Raw genomic sequence first — 23,762 nt, forward strand, 5'->3', positions numbered from 1 at the left:
GGGGGTCCCCCCACTGCAGCCAGGAAGGTTTATATAGACAGTGTGATTACCACATTGAGAGTCCACTCCCCAATGTGCACGGCATGTAAACAATGTTACTTCCGGTAACTCGGCAAAATGGCCGTTCGGAGTGCGTTCCACGCCTCACTATAGGGCCTGTACTGTACCGGAAGTACCTCTTAATGGGATGGACATTACATCCACGTCTCTGTCATATTTGGATGTCACCATGTCTATATTATACTGTGCAAACATAATAATAAAATATGTGGAAGGAATGATAAAAGTGTACTAAAGGAAGTGATGTGACGTCTACAATTAGCGTCTGGAGCTTGCGTTCCAAAATGCTGTGGTGCGCCGGTGTATGCGCCGGGAGGAAGTGATGTAAACACTTCCAACTCGGTGGGAGGCGTGTTGAGAAAGCTGTACTGCGCCGATGCAAAGTGGCATTGAACATCAAACCGGCATTTCCAAGGGGCTGTACTGCGCCGATGCAAAGTGACGTCATACGTCTAGCCGGCGTCAGTCGTAATGCCGTATTGACGTTTGTGCGGCGCAATAACATGTGACATTCGTGTAAACAAACAAGGAAACAGTGTTCTAGAAAAGAACTGTGGAAATGTGAGACCGGGGACGGGCAAACATACCCTGTGAAAGAAACGATCCAAAAAATGTGGAAAAAAAGGAGGAATGGAGTGGATGAATAGCTTGTCAGTGTGTGAATGATAAAGATCTGATGTGTGGTCCCACCCATCGGAAAAAATACAAATATATCTGTACATGCTATGAACATATATATAAAAAATACAATGGAAAAGATGGTAAAAAATATCATATTGAAAAATATATGCTAAAGAGCCAAATAAAAAGAACTTTAGAAATAGAACATGTTTCAAATCTTTCCGACGGACGCGACTCTGATCAAAAAATCTGTTCTTCTGTATGCTAGTCCAACGGACAAAAAAGGACGCAAGGGCAGCTATTGGCTACTGGCTATGAACTTCCTTATTCTGGTCTGGTCGTACGTCATCATATTCAAAACGATCGGACTTTGGTGTGATTGTGTGTAGGCAAGTCCGTTTAGTTGGAACTCCGTCGAAAAGTCCTTCGGAGTTCAGTCAGACGAAAAGTCTGGTCGTGTGTACATGGCATTACTGGTTGTTATGAATTACTGCACTTTGCATATTATCCTTGCTTTTTCTCTGCCTTATTAAACTAGCCAAAAACCAGGAAAGCACATTATTATTATTATTATTCACGATTTATATAGCGCCAACAGTTTATGCAGCGCTTTACAATGTAGAGGGAGACAGCACAATTACAGTACAGTTCAAAACAGAAGGGACAGGAGGGCCCTGCTCGTAGAGCTTACATTCTAAAGGGAGGGGGTGGTGGTACAAAAGGTAATAGATGCAGGGAATGATTTGATGGGGGGGTGGCTCGGGGGCAGTTAGGTGGGTGTGGGATATGCTTCCCTGAATAAGTGAGATTTCAGGGATCTCCTAAAGGTGGACAGGTTAGGGGCTGATTGGATATACCGAGCCAGGGTATTCCAGAGGATGGGAGAGGCTCTGAAGAAGTCCTGAAGGCAACCATGAGAGGAGGTAACAAGGGAGCTAGAAAGCAGGAGGTCCTGGGAGGAGCGGAGGGGACGATTTGGGCGATATTTGCAGATGAGGTTGGTGATGTAGTTGGGGGCCATGTTGTGGATGGCCTTGTATGTTGTGGTTAGCATTTTGAATTGTATACATTGGGGTAGGGGAAGCCAGTGAAGGGATTGGCAGAGAGGGGCAGCAGTCACAGATTGATTAGTGAGGTGTATTAGTCTAGCAGCAGCATTCATAATAGACTGAGGGGGGATAGCCTGCGTAAGGGTAGGCCATTAAGGAGAGAGTTGCAGTAGTCAAGGCGGGAAATAATCAAGGAGTGAATAAGTTGCTTTGTGGTGTCATTAGTCAGGAAGGGTCGTTTCACCTTTGGAATGATGAAATCTCGGAAGTGCACGTCACGAGTCACTTTGTGTGGGATTCCCATTGGGATGAGGTCAATGAATCTTTGAATCTCATGGATCACAGCATCCAAATATGGCATATGAGACCGATCTTCAATACAAGGAGCCCGGTTCCGTCCAATGACATGATCTATCTCTTTGTGGATGCGTTCTGCAAAGATAAAAGCCAAATGGCAGATGATATAAAGCCAAATTATTGTTAATTTTGATGGGTTGATTTGTGCCACTGACACTTCTGAAATCATTTTTAAAAGTTTAAAAATTAAAAAGTCTAAAGAGTTATAGTAGTCTATAATTACACAAACATTAAAAAGGCCAATTTGCTAATATGGCTTATCTAATGTTTTTACTGTGACAACATGTAAAAAATAGCGCCGTACAAATGCCTCCATTTCATTCTTCTGTCAGTTCTCCTCTCACAGTGGGTCTCACTCTATGAAATGATCACAATAGCAAAATTGGGGGGATACACACCACGTAGATAAACCAATCTGCTGCTAAGCTAACAGAGGCTTCAGCTACAGTCCCCACATCGTAGCCACACCCCTTGACCTTACCTCTTTCAAATAAGCCCAATCTGGGTGAAACACGTCAGAGGGGGTGTGGCTAAGATGGGACTGTAGCTGAATCCTCTGTTAGCTTACCAGTGGATGTGGTTGATCGATGTGGTGTGAACTCACTAAATTTGCTATAGTGATTGTCTAATGTTTTATGATATGAGAACTAAATGTTTCTAGACTGAATGAATGTAGTTCCCTGTTAGTAAAGAAATAGTAATATAGTAATATAGCTAGTATAAATGCCTGAACTTACTATCTTAGCCTGTGTCAAAGGGAATAAATGGGCCACACACCAATGCCACCATGATTACATATGTTAGGGCAGGATTTGTTGTATACTTGTGTTTTTAAATGTTATTTTGAGCTATTAAGTTCTACAATCATGGGGTTTTACATTAAAGAAATAGCAAAAGAATCTAAAACTCTACCCACTGGCTCAAAAGCAGAATTCCAAACCTTAATTTAAAATATTTCTTAATTGCCACACGTGGCTGTACACAACACAAAATCTGGAAATGAACACTGGCTAAATGCTTGCTTGGGTGTACAGGGTGGTTCCTTGCAATATCTTCCCTCCGCATTCCCATCCCTTCATTACCTTGTTTCATGCTCCTTACATCTTGTTACCCTTAGTTCCCTGAGATGCCTTATTCCACCCTTCCCTCTTTCCCACATTTTTTCACTACCTTCCCTCCCCACATACCTAACACATTCCTCCTCCCCACCCTTTCCACTTCCATATTCTTCAAATCCCCAAATCTCTTTCCCTTCTTTCCTGGCAGTACCCTGATTTTCCTTAATAGGCTCCCAGACACACTGTACATCAACCCTCTCTTCTAGATTGATCTTCTCTGAAGGTCCTAGCAAGAAGGAAACATAGAAAGACTGGACAACCCAAGCTTTATTTTCGCCTCATAATGGTCTCGCTTCAAGAAACTGAAATCCTAACACATCATACAGTCTAATTTAGCTCTTCCTCAGGATATTTTTCCTTGATCCATCCTTTAGGATGGGCATCTCTGCCATACTACATCCTTACGTACTCCTTAAAGGTAATATCTATACTCTGTTATTCAATGTACTGCTTTGTAATCTTGGTTAAAAAAAAGTTTGTTCCAATAAATAATTGTTTGGAAAAAAATAAATTCATATTTGACAATTTTTTTTAGTTTTGTGTTTTTTTGTTAGTTATTTAAATTAATGAAGAACACCACAAACCTTCAACATCTGCGTGTTTGAGAAGAATCAACAGTCCGTAACACAACGTTGTGCTGACGGTTTCTGTACCAGCAGCAAACAAATCAAATGTGCTATTCACAATGCCTTCCATGTGAAATTCAGTTTGTGACACATCTTTTTCCTAAAGAATTAAGAAGGAAAGTTAGATGTAAAAAAATGAAAGTTAAGAGCTGGACAAATTTCTGGATTCACATGTCTTTATTAACCACTTTAGCTCTCGCACCAGTATACTCTAGACCTGGGGTGTCCAAGCTTTTTTTAAAGAGGGCCAGATTTGATGAAGTGAACATATGTGAGGGCCGACCATTTTGTCTGACATTCTTTGAACCATTAAAATAAATGCAAATTAACTATTTTACGCAAAATTTATTGCAAACGGCATACTTTTAATTTCTTCACATGTATGACAAATCTAAACAGGTATTAAATCACTCTGTCTTATATATCTGAAGGCCAGATGAAAAAGAAATCCACGAAGCTGAAATATATATCAGGAACATTGTAAAGTACATTACATTTTATTGGTAATAAAGGTTGTCTGTCAACTTTTAAGTTCATAAAATATGAACAGGAACATAACATAGGTATACATGTTGTGTCCAAATATATTTATAACTGATTTAGACCAACTGACATTAACTGAGATTTTACAATGTATTCATCTCAATTGGAAAAAAACTTGCCTGCACTAATGTGATATTATTTATACTTTCCATCTGTCCTGGAAGCGGTGGCCCTCACTGTCAACTTTCCTTCTCTTATTTACAGTAGCCCTTTTAGAAATTGCAAAAATTAAATGGGAAATCCGCGCAACGGAATTAGGTAAGAAACTAAATATTGGACTGCTGCCCTCATGCACGCTATCTCCACCGAAGTGGAGTGAGCGAAAGGATAAATGTGAAAATGAGGGGTGAGTGTGGCGCCGTCCTAAATCCTATTACTAAAAACAAACTTCCCCAATAAGTAACTGTAAACACGAAAAAGGTGTTAAAGTGACATGTGCTATAATCCGTAGAGAAAAAAAGGGGAAAAGTAATATATAAATAAATGAATTAAACAAAATGAAATATATCACATGCAGCTTGTGACAATGATATCATAAACCTTAAAAATGATAAATGATAAAGAGTGCTTGTGTCTCGTGCTGTGATCATGCAGACACTCACCAGCTTTTTATCCCCTTCAAGGGTAATGTGCAGTCATAGTGTGTGCCACTGTGCGGCAGTACGGATCAGATGGATCTCTGGTTAGGGAGATCAAACAAGCACTCGGTTACCACAATATAGCAGCAGACACAAGTGGAATACACCTGCCTTGGTTTAAAGGGATACACCTGGAAATTTCACAGAGACTGTTGTTTCTCACTTTATGGTGCACTGGGCACACATCACGGCTGGTTTAAACAGCATTTCCATTACAAAGTGACCACAACACCATTTATACAGACTGTTTAATTATCACCCATTATAATACTTATGTGTGATCACATAATATTTTTTATCATTTTTAAGGTTTATGATATCATTGTCACAAGCTGCATGTCACGTGTGATATATTTCATTTTGTTTAATTCATTTATTTATATATTACTTTTCCCCTTTTTTTCTCTACGGATTATAGCACATGTCACTTTTAGAAATTGACCAGAAGGGGAAGGGATCATGTGAGATGTTTTGGTCTAAGTGTGTTCATCCGATACACTAATACACTGCCCAACAAGAATTTTCTTGCCTTTGTGGCTGTGTGTGGCGAAGACACAGCGCAGGGAGAAGGAATGCACCAAATCCCGGAAATCCGAGAGTTTGCGAGAACGCCGACTTAGAACGTGCAGTCCCACGGCATCCAAGAGATCGTGAGAACGGCGACTGAGGACGTGCAGTTCCCGTGGCGTCCAAGAGATTGCGAGAATGGCAACTAAGTATGTGCAGTTCCCACGGCGTCCAAGAGATCATGCGAACGCCGACTGAGGACGTGCAGTCCCGCGGCGTCGGCGTTGAGAGATACAGAAATCCCAGGGGTCTGGGGCCATAAGAGATAGATTTTACAAAAATTCCCGGGGGGCCTCAATTGGCCCACGGGCCGGACTTTGGACATGCCTGCCCTAAGGAAATGTTAAAATTTCAGCTATGTGCCTATTTATTCAGCAATAAATTTGTCATTATTAAAAATGTTGAGGTAACAAATATATAGGTATGTTTAGAAAGCAGTGAATATGACATTACCTGACATTCACTACTGATGTGCATGTGATTTAACTTACAGGGAACAATTCACCTGAATTCACCTTGTTGAATGTCACATTCACTGTTTTATAAATATGTCCTATAATATTATAACAGGAGAAGCAAGGCTTTCTTTTGGATGGTGTCCTGCACAGACATTTTCTGCATTCTATGGATTATAAGAACAAAAAAAAGTCATAAAATGTCAAAAATATATATTTTTTCCAGTCTGGGCAGTATTTGTTTTAAACAACTTGTGTTAGATAAAAAAGTAATATTTTATGCAGTGATATGTTTAATTTATTATAAGACAAATATCACCCTGTACAAAGCTTGGCAAAAGTTTTTGAAATGAAGGGGTTAAACAAAAACTCTTTTTAATTAAATGGACACCAGGGAAAACAAAAACAAACTCTTGCAGCAGAATGTAAACAAAAGAGCCAAAAGTGACAAAAAAAAAAAAAAAAAAAAGGCGTGAGGTCCACATCAGAATCATAACCAGACCCTTATCTGAGCAGGTCAGGAAAGGTTGGAGACAAGCATGCACCCCTGAACCTTACCAGGCCACATGCCCTCAACAGTGGGGGGGGGGGGTACATGTTGATGAGGACAAGGGCCTCTTCCCCACAACCCTTGCCCGGTGGTTGTGGGGTGCGAGGGGGTGACCTACTCATTAAAAAAAATGACTAGTGCAAATAAACACATAGCACAGTTTTTTTATTATTATTTAGTTTATTTTACTATAAAAAAAATGTCCCCCGATGTAGATCCATCATCCATCACGACCTCCAGCGATGGAGGTCCACATCAGTCACGATGAATGATGGCCACCAACCCGCACCAAAAAAGAAAAAACCCAGACACCTGCGAAATCCGACGCTTAACGGCGCTGAAAGGGATTGCCGGCTCTCCCTGCCGCTAAAGTAAACAAAGGGCAGGGGTCACCTGATGATGTCACTGGGTGGCCAAGCACCCTTATGACAACATGTATGGACAATGATGTCATAAGTGTGATGTCACCGGGTGACGCCACCCCTTTGTTTACTTTAGTGCCAAGAAAAGTGGGGCTGTCATTCAGCTGAAGTAAACAAAGATGTGGGGTCACTTGGTGGCATCATGGGGTGACCTCACGTTTATGACGGCATTGTACATGCATGAAGTCATAAGGGGATGGGATTGCCTGGTGACTCCACCCCTTTGTTTACTTCAGCAGCTTGGCTGAATGACAGCTCTACTTTTCCCACTGCTAAATTACACAAAGGGACGGGGGTCACCCTGGCAGTGATGTAAAATGAAAACAGACTTCATATACTGAATTATATTTTTGTATTAATCACATACATATATTAGAATACAAGACTTTTATAAATAGGTTTATTAAAAGTACATTTAAATGTAAAACTTTTTTTTAGTTACAGTTAGAATCTATTTCAGGTTACATTTGCTCTCTGTGTCCCATTGAAATATTTTCCTTTACTTCCTGCCCAAAAGATATAACATTAAACAGATCAATGCATTTCAGGGGATTTAAATACCCCTTCTTAAAAACTCTAAAGCCTCGTACACATGATCGGATTGTTGGCCAACAAAACCGTGGACTTTTGTCCGAAGGGCGTTGACCCAAACTTGTCTTGCATACAAATGGCAAGGAATACAAACGTAGTGACGTACTATGTTTTTTTCCAGCTCTTTAGCGCCACCCTTTGGACTCCTTCTGCTAATTTTGTGTTATTAGAAGTTTGGTGTTGATTCTCGCTTTTCATTTTGCACTTTTCAGTTCGTTTCTGAACGGCCGTTTGTCAACCAGCCATGTTGCAGAATCGGAGGAGATAACGTATTATTTATTATTGGCCTTGGAGTTATTGCTTTGACCCACGTCCAGGAACAGGAGGAGGAGGAGTTCTTGGACCAAAAATTGGTTGCTTTATTAATCGTGACCAATTATATCATATGCCTTTGCTGCGGGAGCTCCAGGAGAATAATCCAGATGTTTTTCGGAATTATCTCCGGATGACGGACCCCTGCTTTCACCAACTCTTGGCATTATTGACCCCCTATATTAAGAAGCGGGACACATGCATGAGGCTTTTATTTTTTGGTTGAATAATAATGATTTAATTTGGTATATTTTCTATATTTTTGGATGCATAGAATGCACTTTTTGGTTAAGTTCTATTGGCAGATAGAATGTCTAATTTTATTTGTTTTCTTTTTTTAATGCACAATGAAAAAATTGTGGAGAATAATACTTGGCTATGTGTTTTACTTCAAATGACAGTTTGGGAGTAGGCAGTTACATTTAAAAAAATGTAAAATTGACAAGGGACACCAGTATAGTTGTATCTTTGATCTTAAAAACTATGGGATAATGGTGTTGTGGTAACTTGCCCAAATAAAAAAAAAAAAAAAAAAAAAAAAGCATAATAATATTATTCTTGATATCACTAGAAAAAAAAGCTATTGAAAATTTGTTTGCAATAACTCCATCAGTATCACCAGCATAGCAGCTTCATTATTATCCCATTAAGAAGAAAAGAATTTGCGCTGCATTTCGAGATTTCATAATTTGCCACGCCATGAATGTTAATTCTCCATTACGAACGCTAGTTTACAAGACCGACCGCTTCTGGCTCGCCCTTGCTTCCGAGCATGCGTGTTTGTACTTTGGACTTTTGTCCGGCGGACTTGTGTACACACGCTCGGAAAATCCGACAACAGACATTTGTCCGTGGAAAATTTAAAAACCTGCCATCCAACATTTGTCCACGGAAAATCTGACAACAATTGTCCGATGGAGCATACAAACAGTCAGATTTTCCACCACCAGCCTGTCATCACACATTTTCTGTCAGAAAATCCAATCGTGTGTACAAGGCTTTAGGGTTAGATGAAAGCCAAGGATTGCCAAATGTTCTTAACACACTGTACGTAGCAGCTTAACATGGAATGCCAATAGTTTGCTTCTCCATGCAGTGAGCCCCGAAAAACTTGAAAGCGTTACATCCTGAAAATGTGTTTCGTGATGTTTTAACAAATATAAAAAAATATATATTTATTTTGTACTATTTCACATTTGGAACTTTTACATATCTATACCTTGATCCAAGTTGATATGCTTTTTGAGCAGCCTACATTAATATATTACCGATAAACTTGAACTTTCCAATCCAGCGCTACTGCAACACAGTCAAAGGATATGCCCACTCAGACAGTTGTCACTGGAAAAGATATCCTCATTGGAAGTTCCTTCCCTCCATTCCTGTTCAACTGTCAAAATGATGACTTTCAAGACAATGGTCATCAGGGCAAACAGGCTAAAACTAAACAAAAATTATTGGCTTCAGATACACTTTAATGTCTTATCTCTTAGTTGCCAGACAAACTTTCACCCTGTTGTAGGTTTTATATTTTTCACATATAGTAACATTCTCTACGTGAAAGCAGAGTTTAGGAATATCATTTTAGATTGTCCATTTTTCAATGTAATGGTAGTTACAATTTTTCAAAGATCAGGTCCTGGGTATCAAATTATCATTTTTTGGAGACTCCAATCTGCCATCTTTGTGATAGCAAAAAATTTAATTCCTCAGTAAAACCCAGCAGAATAAATTGCCTTACCTGCTCCATCTTTAAGAGGAAACAATCAATGAAATCTCTGGGAGAACCTGGATCCAGGGTTTCTTTATGCATTTTCACCCTTTCTGCAATAAAATTCTGAATGCCATCAACAGCTTTAAACATTTTGTGATGGGGTCCTGGAATCTTTCCAACCACTTTGGGAAACAAGTTGTACATCTAAGAGATATTTTAAGAGTAAGACCAAGAGAAATAAACAATGGGGCGAAAATCACATTTGTGTATGCACCAGAATTAATGTGCAGAAACAAGGATTGAAATGTGTGCACCATATTAATAAACCAATAAGCGTATCTGAGAGACATTAAGTAGTAAGACTAGCGTGCCAATTTTTAAAAGTGCCACACTGGGCTTGATTTACTAAAGGCAAATAGACTGTACAGTTTGCAAGTGCAGTTGCGCCAGAGCTTAGTAAATGAGGAGAAGCCCTACTGACTTCCATCATCCAATTATGTACAAGTAAAAATGCTGTTTTTTATATTCGTTGCATGTGATTGGGTATTGTCTGTAAGCTTTACCTCATTTGCTAAGGTCTGGAGCAACTGCTCATGCAAAGTACACAGTCTATTTGCCTTTAGTAAATCAACCCCAATGTTTGCCCAAATTAAAAGCCATATGCATCATTTTTATAGTTGAAAAGTACTTACTAAAAAGTAAGCAAAATGTAAACTGGTATACAGAAACTAGAAGTAGGGAGTTTCTTCAGATGAGAATGTGATGTTTATAAAAGTGTGCAGTTTTTAAAGGGTTTTATTGTCAGACATTTATGATCTTGATCTGAATTTGTAAATTGAAAATGTAACTAAGGTAAATTTAGGAGTGAAAATGAATGAAAAATAGTTACATCCAGACTAATATCTCTCTCTCTCTTTCTATTTATTGTGGTAACTTGAGGGTTGAGTAACGCAATGGCAATGCATAACAGTGAGTTCAGTCCAATTCGGCAACTCAATTTTAAGGGCTTGGTAAGCCCACTTTTATAACAACAAAAAAAAAAGGAACATTTCAACAAAAGACATCAATTTCCCATGCAGGGGTTTCCACCATCACTGTAAATTTAGGAAAATAATACTTCAGCCTTCTGGCTCACTCTCTCTGTCAATTCTGCTGCTCAGACCTCATGTTTTGGTCCTCCTGACTATCAAACACCAATTCCCAGTGCTTGTGCGAAGATGCTATATATCTGTCAGCTTATCTCTTTCCTTTTTCTGCAGCTCTTGCTGTCCCATTCTTCAGGCTCAGGTCTATCTCTGTCCTGGTGCAGCCAATGCACGGCTCTCGGCTCTCCTGCAGACACACTCTGACTCCTGGGAGCGTGGAGCCCTGAACTACAATCCTGACTGCCCTAAAAAACCACCAAAGTGGCATGGCCTTGCACTGCCAAAATATACACACATATATATATGTAGCGCCCCCCTGGGTCTACTGGGAGCAAAGAGGTACCTCTAGATACATGGAGCGAGCTTACATTCACCCCAAGGATCCATGGCTATAATGGGAACTTGAACAGAGTTTAGGTGCCAGTCACTTTAGGTATTTTTCAACGCTTTAATGATAACTTGAGAAAAGTTGTAGAAGAGAGGTTTAGGGGAGGTTTCAGATACACTTGTTAGCAGATCACTTACAGACTCCTTGGATCCAAAGAACAAACAGCTTGTGGATATAAAAAGTCTACACACCCCTGGTAAAATGTCAGGTTTCTGTCATGTAAAACAATTAGACAAAGATAAATCATTTACATCTTTTTCCACCTTTAATGTGATCTATAAACTGTACAACTCAATTGCAAAACAAACTGAAATCTTTTAGGGGGCTGAGTAAAAAATAAAATAATGTGGTTGCATAAGTGTGCACACCCTCTTATAACTGGGGATGTAGCTGTATTCAGAATTAAGCAATCACATTCAAACATGTTAAATAGGAGTCGGTACACACCTGCCATCATTTAAAGTGCCTCTGATTAACCCCAAATAAAGTTCAGCTGTTCTAGTAGGTCTTTCCTGACATTTTCTTAGTCGCATCCTACAGCAAAAGCCATGGTCTGCTTCCAAAGCATCAGAGGGATCTCATTGTTAAAAGGTATCAGTCAGGAGAAGGGTAGAAAAGAAATTCCAAGACATTAGATATAACATAGAACACAGTGAAGACAGTCAGTGACATTACCAAGAACTGGACGTCTCTCCAAAATTGATGAGAAAACAAGAAGAAAACTGGTCAGTGAGGTTGCCAAGAGGCCTGCAGCAACATTAAAGTGCAGGAATATCTGGTAAGTACTGGCTGTGTGGAACATGTGACAACAAACTCCCGCATTCTTCATATGTTTGGGCTATGGGGTAGAGTGGCAAGACAGAAGCCTTTTTCTTACGAAGAAAAACATCCAAGCCTGGCTAAATGCCAAAAGCATGTGGGAAAATGTGTTATGGTCTGATGAAACCAAGGCTGAACTTTTTGGCCATAATTCCAAAAGATATGTTTGGCGCAAAAACAATACTGCACATCACCAAAAGAACACCATATTCCCTGTGAATCATGATGGTGGCAGCATTGTGCTTTGGGGCTGTTTTTCTTTAGGGACAGGGGCCTTAGTCAAGGTAGAGGAAATTATGAACAGTTCCAAATACCAGTCAATAGTGGCACAAAACCCTCAGGCTTCTGATAGAAAGCTGAACATGAAGAGGAACTTCATCTTTCAGCATGACAACGACCCAAAGCATACTGTATATCCAAATCAACAAAATAATAGCTTCACCAGAAGAAGATTAAAGTTTTGGAATGGTCCAGCCAGAGCTCAGACCTGAATCTGATTGAAAATCTGTGGGGTGATCTGAAGAGGGCTGTGTACACAATCTGACAGATTTTAAGTGTTTTTGCATAGAAGAGTGGGCAAAAATTGCCAAGTCAAGATGTGCCATGCTGACTCACACCCAAAAAGACTGAGTGCTGTAATAAAGTCAAAATGGTGCTTCAACAAAGTATTAGTTTAACCACTTAGGCCCCGGACCATTTGGCTGGCAAAAGACCAGAGCACTTTTTGCGATTCAGCACTGTGTTGCTTTAACTGACAATAGCGCGGTCGTGCGACGTGGCTCCTGAACAAAGTTGACGTCCTTTTTTCCCCACAAATAAAGCTTTCTTTTGCTGTATTTGATCACCTCTGCGGTTTTTATTTTTTGCGCTATAAACAAAAAAATAGCGACAATTTTGAAAAAAAAAGCATTATTTTTTACTTTTTGCTATAATAAATATCCCCAAAAAAATATATAAAAAAACATTTCTCCTCAGTTTAGGCCAATATGTATTCTTCTACATATTTTTGGTTAAAAAAAAAAAAAAAAAAATCACAATAAGCGTTTATTGATTGGTTTGCACAAAAGTTATAGCGTCTACAAAATAGGGGATAGTTTTATGGCATCTTTATTAATAATTTTTTTTTTACTAGTAATGGCGGCGATCAGCGATTTTTATCATGACTGCGACATTATGGTGGACAGATTGGACACTTTTGGAGCTATTTTGGGATCATTCACATTTATACAGCGATCAGTGTGAATAAAAATGCATTGATTACTGTGTAAATGTGACTGGCAGTGAAGGGGTTAACCACTAGGTGGCGCTGTAGGGGTTAAGTGTGTTCTAGGGAGGGGCTGTTTGTGACACGACACTGATCACTGCTCCCGACTACAGGGAGCTGTGATCAGTGTCCTGTCACTAGGCAGAACGTGGAAATGCTTGTTTACATCAGCATTTCCCCGTTCTTACTCTCCGTGAGACGATCGCGGGTATCCCTGGGGACATCGAGTCCGTGGGACCTGCGTTCACACTCACGGAGGTCGCGGCTGGCGCGCGTCCACCCGCAAACCACTTATTAAAGAGCAACGTGCAGATACGTTAATCTGCCTGTACGTGCCCTTCTGCCGACGTATATCGACGTGAGCCGGTCGGCAAACGGTTAAGGGTGTGCACACTTATGCAACCACATTATTTTATTTTTTATTTTTACTTCCCTCCACCTAAAAGATTTCAGTTTGTTTTTTAACTGAGTTGTACAGTTTATAGGTCACAATAAAGGTGGGAAAAGCTCTGAAATTATTTATCTTTGTCTCACTTTTTTACATCACAGAAACGTGACATTTTGACAGGGGTGTGTAGACTTTTTATATCCTATGCATGTATGTATGTATGTATGTATATATATATATATATATATATATATATATATACATATGTGTATATATATATATATATATATATACATATGTGTATATATATATATATATATATATATATATATATATATATATATATATATATATATATATATATATAAATATAAATATATATGTAGTGGTACCCCGTAGGGTCTGCTGAAAGTTTGAAAGTTGTGGTCCCCCCACCACCCTGCCCAGCCCGGCATTCACTTCCCAATCACTTTGAGTCAATGAACAGTCCATATGTTTGTTTGTTTTTTTTGTATTTTTATTGAGGGGTTTGTACTTGGATAGGGATGAGATATTATTAGATGCCCAATAAATTTTAGAACAGTCAATTTTGGACAGAACTATGCACACTCTTTTGTACATAACACTTTTTCAAACTCCTGCAAAACACTTGCTTGCAGATTATCACTCTCTCTCTTTCCTGCACAACACTTAACTTCAGGTAGAGCTAGCACATGGTTAGGCCCAACACTGACTCAGTCAGGCCTTAGGAATTGCCATTTGTAAGCAGGGACCGCAGGTCCCTTTTAGTATAGCAAACATAGAATAGAAAGCCTTTAGTGCTAGCTGTCCTATGGTGGACTACTGCTCCAAGCAATCCCTCTTAAGGCCCTGCCAGCCTTCCTGGATGCAGCTGCCCGACTCCACTGCCTGTGACATTTCAATCCTCACTGGTTCCACACCCAGCTCTTACTGTTGCTTCTCAGTCCTCTCTGGCATGACTCTCAAGTACTCCTGATAGCACATGTCAGTCACCAGCCCTCCTGGCTGCACACACTGGTGGGTCTCTCCTGAAGACTTGCCCAGCAGCACTAGCTCCGGCTGTCCTCTCTGACTGCTCTCTGTGCCTCCTGTCCAGATCCTTCATGCTTTCTTGAAGGGATCCTTCCTGCACCCGAGTCCCATGCCCGAGGTCACCTCCCCCCCTCACCCCCAGAATGGGTAGCACCCGCAAAGGCCCCGACAGCCTAGTACTCCATCCTCAGTTCTTCCACCTGACGACAACAACTCCCCAGCTGGGCTGACTCTAGGTATTTAAGGAGGCCTGCCCCCTGCCAATCCAAGTTGGGGATTGGTCAGGGCTCCTTAGAACACCCCAGGCAGCTCCACCTCTCTCCCCTCCTCTCTTCTAGAATCCTCTAGAAGCCAGAGGGAGGTGACCGAAAAGTGATGCTATCTGTGAGTCACCAGCCTACTCTGAGACATTCCCTGCCCACACAGATCAAAACAAACAGGCATTGAGAAAAAGAAAAAAGAGAAAAAGAAGTTAGGGACTTTGTATGAGGCCAAATAAATGTGCATCCATCCCCAATATATGGAAATATAAAAGAACAGGGTTTGGTACTTTATATGAAACATGCAGCCAGGGAGACATCTCGGCATATTACTGCGGTAGTGTCTGGTAAGTAGGGATGAGCCGAACACCCCCCTGTTCGGTTCGCACCAGAACATGCGAACAGGAAAAAAATTCGTTCGAACACGCGAACGCCGTTAAAGTCTATGGGACACGAACATGAATAATCAAAAGTGCTAATTTTAAAGGCTAATATGCAAGTTATTGTCATAAAAAGTGTTTGGGGACCCGGGTCCTCCCCCAGGGGACATGAATCAATGCAAAAAAAAGTTTTAAAAACGGCCGTTTTTTCAGGAGCAGTGATTTTAATAATGCTTAAAGTCAAACAATAAAAGTGTAATATCCCTTTAAATTTCATACCTGGGGGGTGTCTATAGTATGCCTGTAAAGGGGCGCATGTTTCCTGTGTTTAGAACAGTCTGACAGCAAAATGACATTTGGAAGGAAAAAACTCATTTAAAACTACCGCGGCTATTGCATTGCCGACAATACACATAGAAGTTCATTGATAAAAACGGCATGGGAATTCCCCACAGGGCAACCCCGAACCAAAATTAAAAAAAAAAAATGATGTGGGAGTCCCCCTAAATTCCATACAAGGCCCTTCAGGTCTGGTATGGATATTAAGGGGAACCCCAGCCAAAATTTAAAAAAAAAATTGACGTGGGGTTCCCCCTAAATTCCATACCAGACCCTTCAGGTCTGGTATGGATTTTAAGGGGAACCCCGCGCCAAAAAAAAAAAAAAAAAACGGCATGGGGTCCCCCTAAAAATCCATACCAGACCCTTATCCGAGCACGCAACCTGGCAGGCCGCAGGAAAAGAGGGGGGGACGAGAGTGCGGCCCCCCCCCCTCCTGAACCGTACCAGGCCACATGCCCTCAACATTGGGAGGGTGCTTTGGGGTAGCCCCCCAAAACACCTTGTCCCCATGTTGATGAAGACAAGGGCCTCATCCCCACAACCCTGGCCGGTGGTTGTGGGGGTCTGCGGGCGGGGGGCTTATCGGAATCTGGAAGCCCCCTTTAACAAGGGGACCCCCAGATCCCGGCCCCCCCCCCTGTGTGAAATGGTAAAGGGGTACAAAAGTACCCCTACCATTTCACTAAAAAACTGTCAAAAATGTTAAAAATGACAAGAGACAGTTTTTGACAATTCCTTTATTTAAATGCTTCTTCTTTCTTCTTTCTTCCTTCATCTTCTTCTTCTTCTGGTTCTTCTGGCTCTTCTGGTTCTTCCTCCGGCGTTCTCGTCCAGCATCTTCTCCGCGGCGTCTTCTATCTTCTTCTCCTCGGGCCGCTCCGCACCCATGGCATGAGGGGGGAGGCTCCCGCTCTTCTCTTCATCTTCTTCTCATCTTCTTCTCTTCTTCATCTTCTTCTTCATCTTCTTCTTCCTTCTTCTCTTCTTCCTGTCTTCTCCGGGCCGCTCCGCAGCCATGCTGTGGCATGGAGGGAGGCTCCCGCTGTGTGACGGCGTCTCTTCGTCTGACGGTTCTTAAATAACGGGGGGCGGGGCCACCCGGTGACCCCGCCCCCCTCTGACGCACGGTGACATGACGGGACTTCCCTGTGGCATTCCCCGTGACGTCACAGGGAAGTCCCTCAAGTCACCGTGCGTCAGAGGGGGGCGGGGTCACCGGATGGCCCCGCCCCCCGTTATTTAAGAACCGTCAGACGAAGAGACGCCGTCACACAGCGGGAGCCTCCCTCCATGCCACAGCATGGCTGCGGAGCGGCCCGGAGAAGACAGGAAGAAGAGAAGAAGGAAGAAGAAGAAGAAGAAGAAGAAGAAGATGAAGAAGAAGATGAAGAAGAGAAGAAGATGAAGAGAAGAGCGGGAGCCTCCCCCCTCATGCCATGGGTGCGGAGCGGCCCGAGGAGAAGAAGATAGAAGACGCCGCGGAGAAGATGCTGGACGAGAACGCCGGAGGAAGAACCAGAAGAGCCAGAAGAACCAGAAGAAGAAGAAGAAGATGAAGGAAGAAAGAAGAAGCATTTAAATAAAGGAATTGTCAAAAACTGTCTCTTGTCATTTTTAACATTTTTGACAGTTTTTTAGTGAAATGGTAGGGGTAAGTACCCCCTTACCATTTCACACAGGGGGGGGGCCGGGATCTGGGGGTCCCCTTGTTAAAGGGGGCTTCCAGATTCCGATAAGCCCCCCGCCCGCAGACCCCCACAACCACCGGCCACGGTTGTGAGGATGAGGCCCTTGTCCTCATCAACATGGGGACAAGGTGTTTTGGGGGGCTACCCCAAAGCACCCTCCCAATGTTGAGGGCATGTGGCCTGGTACGGTTCAGGAGGGGGGGGGGCCGCACTCTCGTCCCCCCCTCTTTTCCTGCGGCCTGCCAGGTTGCGTGCTCGGATAAGGGTCTGGTATGGATTTTTAGGGGGACCCCATGCCGTTTTTTTTTTTTTTTTTTTGGCGCGGGGTTCCCCTTAAAATCCATACCAGACCTGAAGGGTCTGGTATGGAATTTAGGGGGAACCCCACGTCAATTTTTTTTTTAAATTTTGGCTGGGGTTCCCCTTAATATCCATACCAGACCTGAAGGGCCTTGTATGGAATTTAGGGGGACCCCCACATCATTTTTTTTTTTTAATTTTGGTTCGGGGTTGCCCTGTGGGGAATTCCCATGCCGTTTTTATCAATGAACTTCTATGTGTATTGTCGGCAATGCAATAGCCGCGGTAGTTTTAAATGAGTTTTTTCCTTCCAAATGTCATTTTGCTGTCAGACTGTTCTAAACACAGGAAACATGCGCCCCTTTACAGGCATACTATAGACACCCCCCAGGTACGAAATTTAAAGGGATATTACACTTTTATTGTTTGACTTTAAGCATTAATAAAATCACTGCTCCTGAAAAAACGTCCGTTTTTAAAACTTTTTTTTGCATTGATCCATGTCCCCTGGGGCAGGACCCGGGTCCCCAAACACTTTTTATGACAATAACTTGCATATAAGCCTTTAAAATTAGCACTTTTGATTTCTCCCATAGACTTTTAAAGGGTGTTCCGCGGCATTCGAATTTGCCGCGAACACCCCAAATTGTTCGCTGTTCGGCGAACTTGCGAACAGCCAATGTTCGAGTAGAACATGAGTTCGACTCGAACTCGAAGCTCATCCCTACTGGTAAGTAAACCAAGAATTGTAACCATATATCTAAACATAATAACGTAATAACCAATCATTGTAAAATGGAAAAACTTTAATCCTCAACATAGTACATAATAGTGTACATAATGGCATGATATAATTATGTACTATGGTGAGGATTAAAGTTATAAAGTCCCAAACCCTGTTCTTTTATATTTCCAAAACTGCTTAAAGTTGTTGTAAATAGGGATGAGCTTGATGTTTGGGTCGAACATGAGTTCGACTCGAACATCGGGTGTTCGCTCATTCGCCGAATATCGAACATTATGACGTTCGCGGGAAATGTGAGCGCAAGCAGAACGCCCAATAATGCACTGTGAGATCGCAGTGCATTTCTGTATAATGATTGGCCAAAGCATGCACCTAACCTGCATGTTTTGGCCAATCCCAGCACCTTCTGCTAGGAGAGCCATAGGCAGGCAGGGTGCCTTTGGCCAATCATGGCTCAGGGGGACTAAGTCCACGCCCCGCACTATATAAGGCTGCCTGCACGGCGGCCCTGTGTAGTGTTGTTGCTGTGGACAGATATATATATATATATATATATATATACTCTGCATCCAGTCAGTGTAGCCTAGAGATCTACATTCTACAGTGCATTCCATGGTGTACTGTTTCTAATCTACTTCAGGCAGTGTATTTAATATATATATATATATATATATATATATATATATATATATATATATATATATATATATATATATATATACACACACAGGCAGTCTAGTATATATACAGTGGGGACGGAAAGTATTCAGACCCCCTTAAATTTTTCACTTTTTGTTATATTGCAGCCATTTGCTAAAATCATTTAAGTTCACTTTTTTTCCTCATTAATGTACACACAGCACCCCATATTGACAGAAAAACACAGAATTGTTGACATTTTTGCAGATTTATTAAAAAAGAAAAAAAATATATACACACACACTATATTACCAAAAGTATTAGAATGCCTGCCTTTACACGCACTTGAACTTTTTTTTTTTTAATCAGAACTTGTTTATTTATTATTATTATTATTATTCAGGATTTATATAGCGCCGACAGTTTACGCAGCGCTTTACAACATTAGGGCAGACAGCACAAGTACAATACAATTCAATACAGGAGGAATCAGAGGGCCCTGCTCGTTAGAGCTTACAATCTAGGAGGGAGGGTCAAGTTATACAAAAGGGTAATAGCTGTGGGGGATGAGCTAATGGAGAAAATAGTGCAGTTGTTAGATGGAGGCAGGATAGGCTTCTCTGAAGAGGAAAGTTTTCAGGGATCGCCTAAAAGTGGATAAATTTGGAGACAGTCTGGCAGATTGGGGTAGGGAGTTCCAGAGGATAGGCGAGGCTCGGGAGAAGTCCTGGAGGTGGATATGGGAGGAGGTGATGAGGGAGCTAGAGAGCAGGAGGTCTTGGGAGGAACGGAGATGGCGATTAGGTTGGTATTTTGAGACTAGGTTAGTGATGTAGCTGGGGGCACAGTTGTGGATGGCTTTGTAACTTATTGTTAGTATTTTGAATTTAATTCGTTGGGCCAGTGGTAGCCAATGGAGGGATTGGCAGAGAGGGGTAGCAGACACTGAGCGGTTTGTAAGGTGGATGAGTCTGGCAGCAGCATTCATGATGGACTGAAGGGGGGATAGTCTATTTAAGTCTATTTAAAGGTAAGCCAATGAGGAGTGAGTTGCAGTAGTCAAGGCGAGAGATAACCAGGAAATGAATCAGAAGCTTTGTGGTTTCACTGGTTAGAAAGGGACGTAGTTTAGAGATGTCGCGGAGGTTGAGGCGGCAAGCTTTGGAAAGTGATTGGATGTGGGGCCGAAAGGAGAGTTCAGAATCCAGGATAACACCTAGCACCCTGACATGTGGGGACGGGTGGATGGTTTTGCCATTGCTCTTGACAGAGAAGTCTGGGGAAGAGGCACGTGGGGGAGGAAATATTATAAGCTCGGTTTTGGACAAGTTGAGTTTGAGGAAGTGGTGTGACATCCATACAGATATGTCGGTTAGTAAGTTAGTGATTCATTGCTCACGTGATACATACAATTATCTCAGTAGATGAAATTGAACATTACATGTATAGACAGTAACACATCAGGGGTCTATACTATTTGAGCAATAACAGGATACAATGCACATATAAGATTTCTAACCCTCCCGAACACTAATCAGCACTTATGACCCATTATAATGTATCCGAATTAATCACTTCTTCAACCAACGGATTCTCTTCGGTCCAGTGCATAACAGTAAGCATACCTAAATCTATGTTTCCCAGTCCCCTCTCCCTCCCCCCCCTCCCCCACCCACAATCCACAGATCTCTACATAAACAGTCTGTCCATTACCAGCTGTGGTGGTGCAAGGCTGGAATCTTCCAGCCATGGTTGCCAGATGTGGTCAAATTTACCCACTGCCTTCCTACGACTATATGCCAGGCGTTCTCTAAGAAGTAAGGAGTTAACATAGCTAATCCATGGTTTCCCTGTGGGGACCGTAGAGGCCATCCAATATCTTGCAATAAGTTTTCTAGCTAGATACAGCAACCTAATAATCATGTAATACATTCCTTTCGGATACATTTCTACATCAATGGCCCCTAGTAAACACACCAGGGGGTTCAATGGAATTGGTGTCTGGGCTAAACGAGCAATATACTGGGATACCTCAGCCCAATACCGATGGAGTATTGGGCATCTCCAGAGTAGATGTAAAAAGTCCCCCTGGTGTATCTTGCATTTTGGGCATAAGGGGGAGTCCCTTCTTCCCCACCTATGTAACTGCACTGGTGTTCTATAGGCTCTATGTAGGATAAATAGTTGTGACAGTTTATGGGATGCAGATACATATACCGCCAGTATAGATTCTAAAGCCATGTCCCATTGGTCAACATCTATATCCCTTACATCTTCCACCCACTTACTTCTACTTTTGAAGTAGGCATGGTCTTGGACCGAGGACAACATAACTGTGTAGATCCTGGAAATCAGTCCTCTCCGGGCCTCTGCCCAGAGGACTTCCATCAACAATGGCGATGATGATACTGTCAGGGAGCAGGTCTGCTGCTGTGCCCGAGGGGCATGTCAGAATTGGAGATATTTATAGAAGCCCCTAGGGGTTAATTTGTATTCCTGACATAAAATTTCATATGTTTTTAACACCTCCCCTTCATATAACTGTGGAAAGAACCAGATCCCCCTCTCCTTCCAGGGGGTAAACCCCTGCAGATCTCCAAACTCTAAATATTTAGGGTTATTCCACACTAGGGTAAAGGGCAGTGGACCCTCTATTTTCAAAATCTTCTGAAATTCCCTCCACACCTTCCTAAGAAGGACACCAGTGGGGGCGGAATGCGGAATACTTGGCATGTCCATCTCCATATGGGAGGCCGCCTTCAGCAAAGGGTCAGACACAGCCACCAAATTGATCACCGGATCATCCCCCGCTTCCCGTCCCCACCCCGCCAGCTGCTGAAGCTGTAAGGCTAGGAAGTACATTTTAGGGTGATGTACTGCTAGTCCCCCCTGTCCTTTCCATATTGCAGAATGGTTAAACTGATCCTGGCTACCTTCTTCTTCCAGATCAAGTCTCGCATAAGGGAGTAAATTCTTTTAAACCATTTGTTCGAGATCCACATAGGTGAATTATGAAAAATGTACAAAAGCTGCAGGGCCCATACCATTTTTATTAAATTCACCCGTCCCACCACTGATAGGGGAAGCTTACACCAACTGGAGCATTTTAATTTCTGTCTATCGAAGGTATTCTGCCGGATCCGGGGACACCGTCACTCTCAGGTATCTAAAGCTGCTTACTATGGCAATTTGCTCTGTTCCCGCCGGCAGAGGCTCCATCAGTGGGTTAATGGGCATTATGGTTGATTTAGACCAGTTTATTGTGAAGCCAGAGAAGCCCCCGAAATCTGCTATTATCCCCATCACTGCTTGCAGAGAGGCAGCGGAGTCGCCCAGATAAATGAGTGCGTCATCCGCATATAAAGAGATTTTGTCCTCCAGCTGACCTCTGCGGAACCTGACCACCTCCGTCGCAGCATGTATCAAGATGGCCAAAGGCTCTACTGCCAAAGCGAACAGCAATGGGTTGGGGACAAAGGGCACCCTTGTCGAGTGCCTCTGTGCAACTCAAATGGAGACGAGAGATTATTGTTTATGCAGAGTCTGGCTCTAGGTCTAAAATACAGCACTTTCACCCATGTGATAAACTGGTTCCCCAGTCCGAACCTTGCCAGGATTTCCAGGGGGTAGGGCCACTCCACACTGTCAAAAGCCTTTGCGGCATCCAACGACAGAATGGCCCTACCCCCAGGATTATCCACCGGCACCTGTAGGTTCATATACAGCCGCCAAATGTTATCGGCCGTAGAGCGAGTGGGGATAAAGCCTAACTGGTCACGTTGGACCAGCCTGCCTATTACCCAAGTGAGTCTTGTGGCCAAAACTCAAGCCAGAAGCTTGACGTCAGCATTTAATAACGAGATCGGGTGATAGGAGTCTGGCAGAAGCTTATCCTTACCCGGCTTGGGGAGTACTATAATTATTGCCTTCTGCATGCTATCAGGTAGGCAGCCCCTCTCAGCAGCTTCAGTTAAGGCCTGTAACAGTGGTGGTAAAAGGACTTCACTATAGCGGGAGTGCAATTCCGCTGGTAAACCGTCTGAACCCGGTGATTTATGGTGTGGGGCTCCTTCCAAAGCATCTGACAATTCTGTCAGAGTGATTGGAGTATTTAGCACCTCCCTGTCAGCTGGGGAAAGGGGCAGTCTTGTAAAAACAGGGCCAGGTCTGATGGAGTGGCCTCAGTGGCCTCCATAATCCTTAAATGGAAGACGTTTGGGGCGACCAGAACCCTTCCTAGAGCTGACCGTCTGGCCAAACTGAGCTATCGGGGGAGAAGAGCCTTGGTGAGTGAGGTAAAGAAGAACCCAAAGATCACTGTGGCTGAGCTCCAGAGATGCAGTTGGGAGATGGGAGAAAGTTGTAGAACGTCAACCATCACAGCAGCCCTCCACCAGTTAGGGCTTTATGGCAGAGTGGCCCGATGGAAGCCTCTCCTCAGTGCAAGACACATGAAAGCCACATGGAGTTTGCTAAAAAACACCTGAAGAACTCCAAGACGGTGAGAAATAAGATTCTTTGGTCTGATGAGACCAAGATAGAACTTTTTGGCCTTAATTCTAAGCGGTATGTGTGGAGAAAACCAGGTACTGCTCATCACCCATCCAATACAGTCCCAACAGTGAAGCATGGTGGTGGCAGCATCATGCTGTAGGGGTGTTTTTCAGCTGCAGGGACAGGATGACTGGTTGCAATCAAGGGAAAGATGAATGCGGCCAAGTACAGGGA

General features: G+C 42.5%; 1 protein-coding gene across 1 annotated transcript in view; it reads right to left on the bottom strand.

Annotated features, from left to right (window-relative positions):
- Positions 1-23,762, bottom strand: part of LOC141107667 (cytochrome P450 2C16-like) — a 68,123-nt gene that overhangs the window by 15,755 nt on the left and 28,606 nt on the right. The window contains exons 5-7 of the mRNA XM_073598564.1: positions 9,651-9,827; positions 3,790-3,931; positions 1,975-2,162 (exon numbers count right to left, since the gene is read on the bottom strand). Coding sequence (XP_073454665.1) covers positions 1,975-2,162; positions 3,790-3,931; positions 9,651-9,827 — 507 coding nt within the window. The remainder of the gene's footprint in view (positions 1-1,974; positions 2,163-3,789; positions 3,932-9,650; positions 9,828-23,762) is intronic.

The sequence above is a fragment of the Aquarana catesbeiana genome, linkage group LG09 (genome assembly GCF_042186555.1).
Source record: "Aquarana catesbeiana isolate 2022-GZ linkage group LG09, ASM4218655v1, whole genome shotgun sequence".
Classification (NCBI taxonomy): Eukaryota; Metazoa; Chordata; class Amphibia; order Anura; family Ranidae; genus Aquarana; species Aquarana catesbeiana.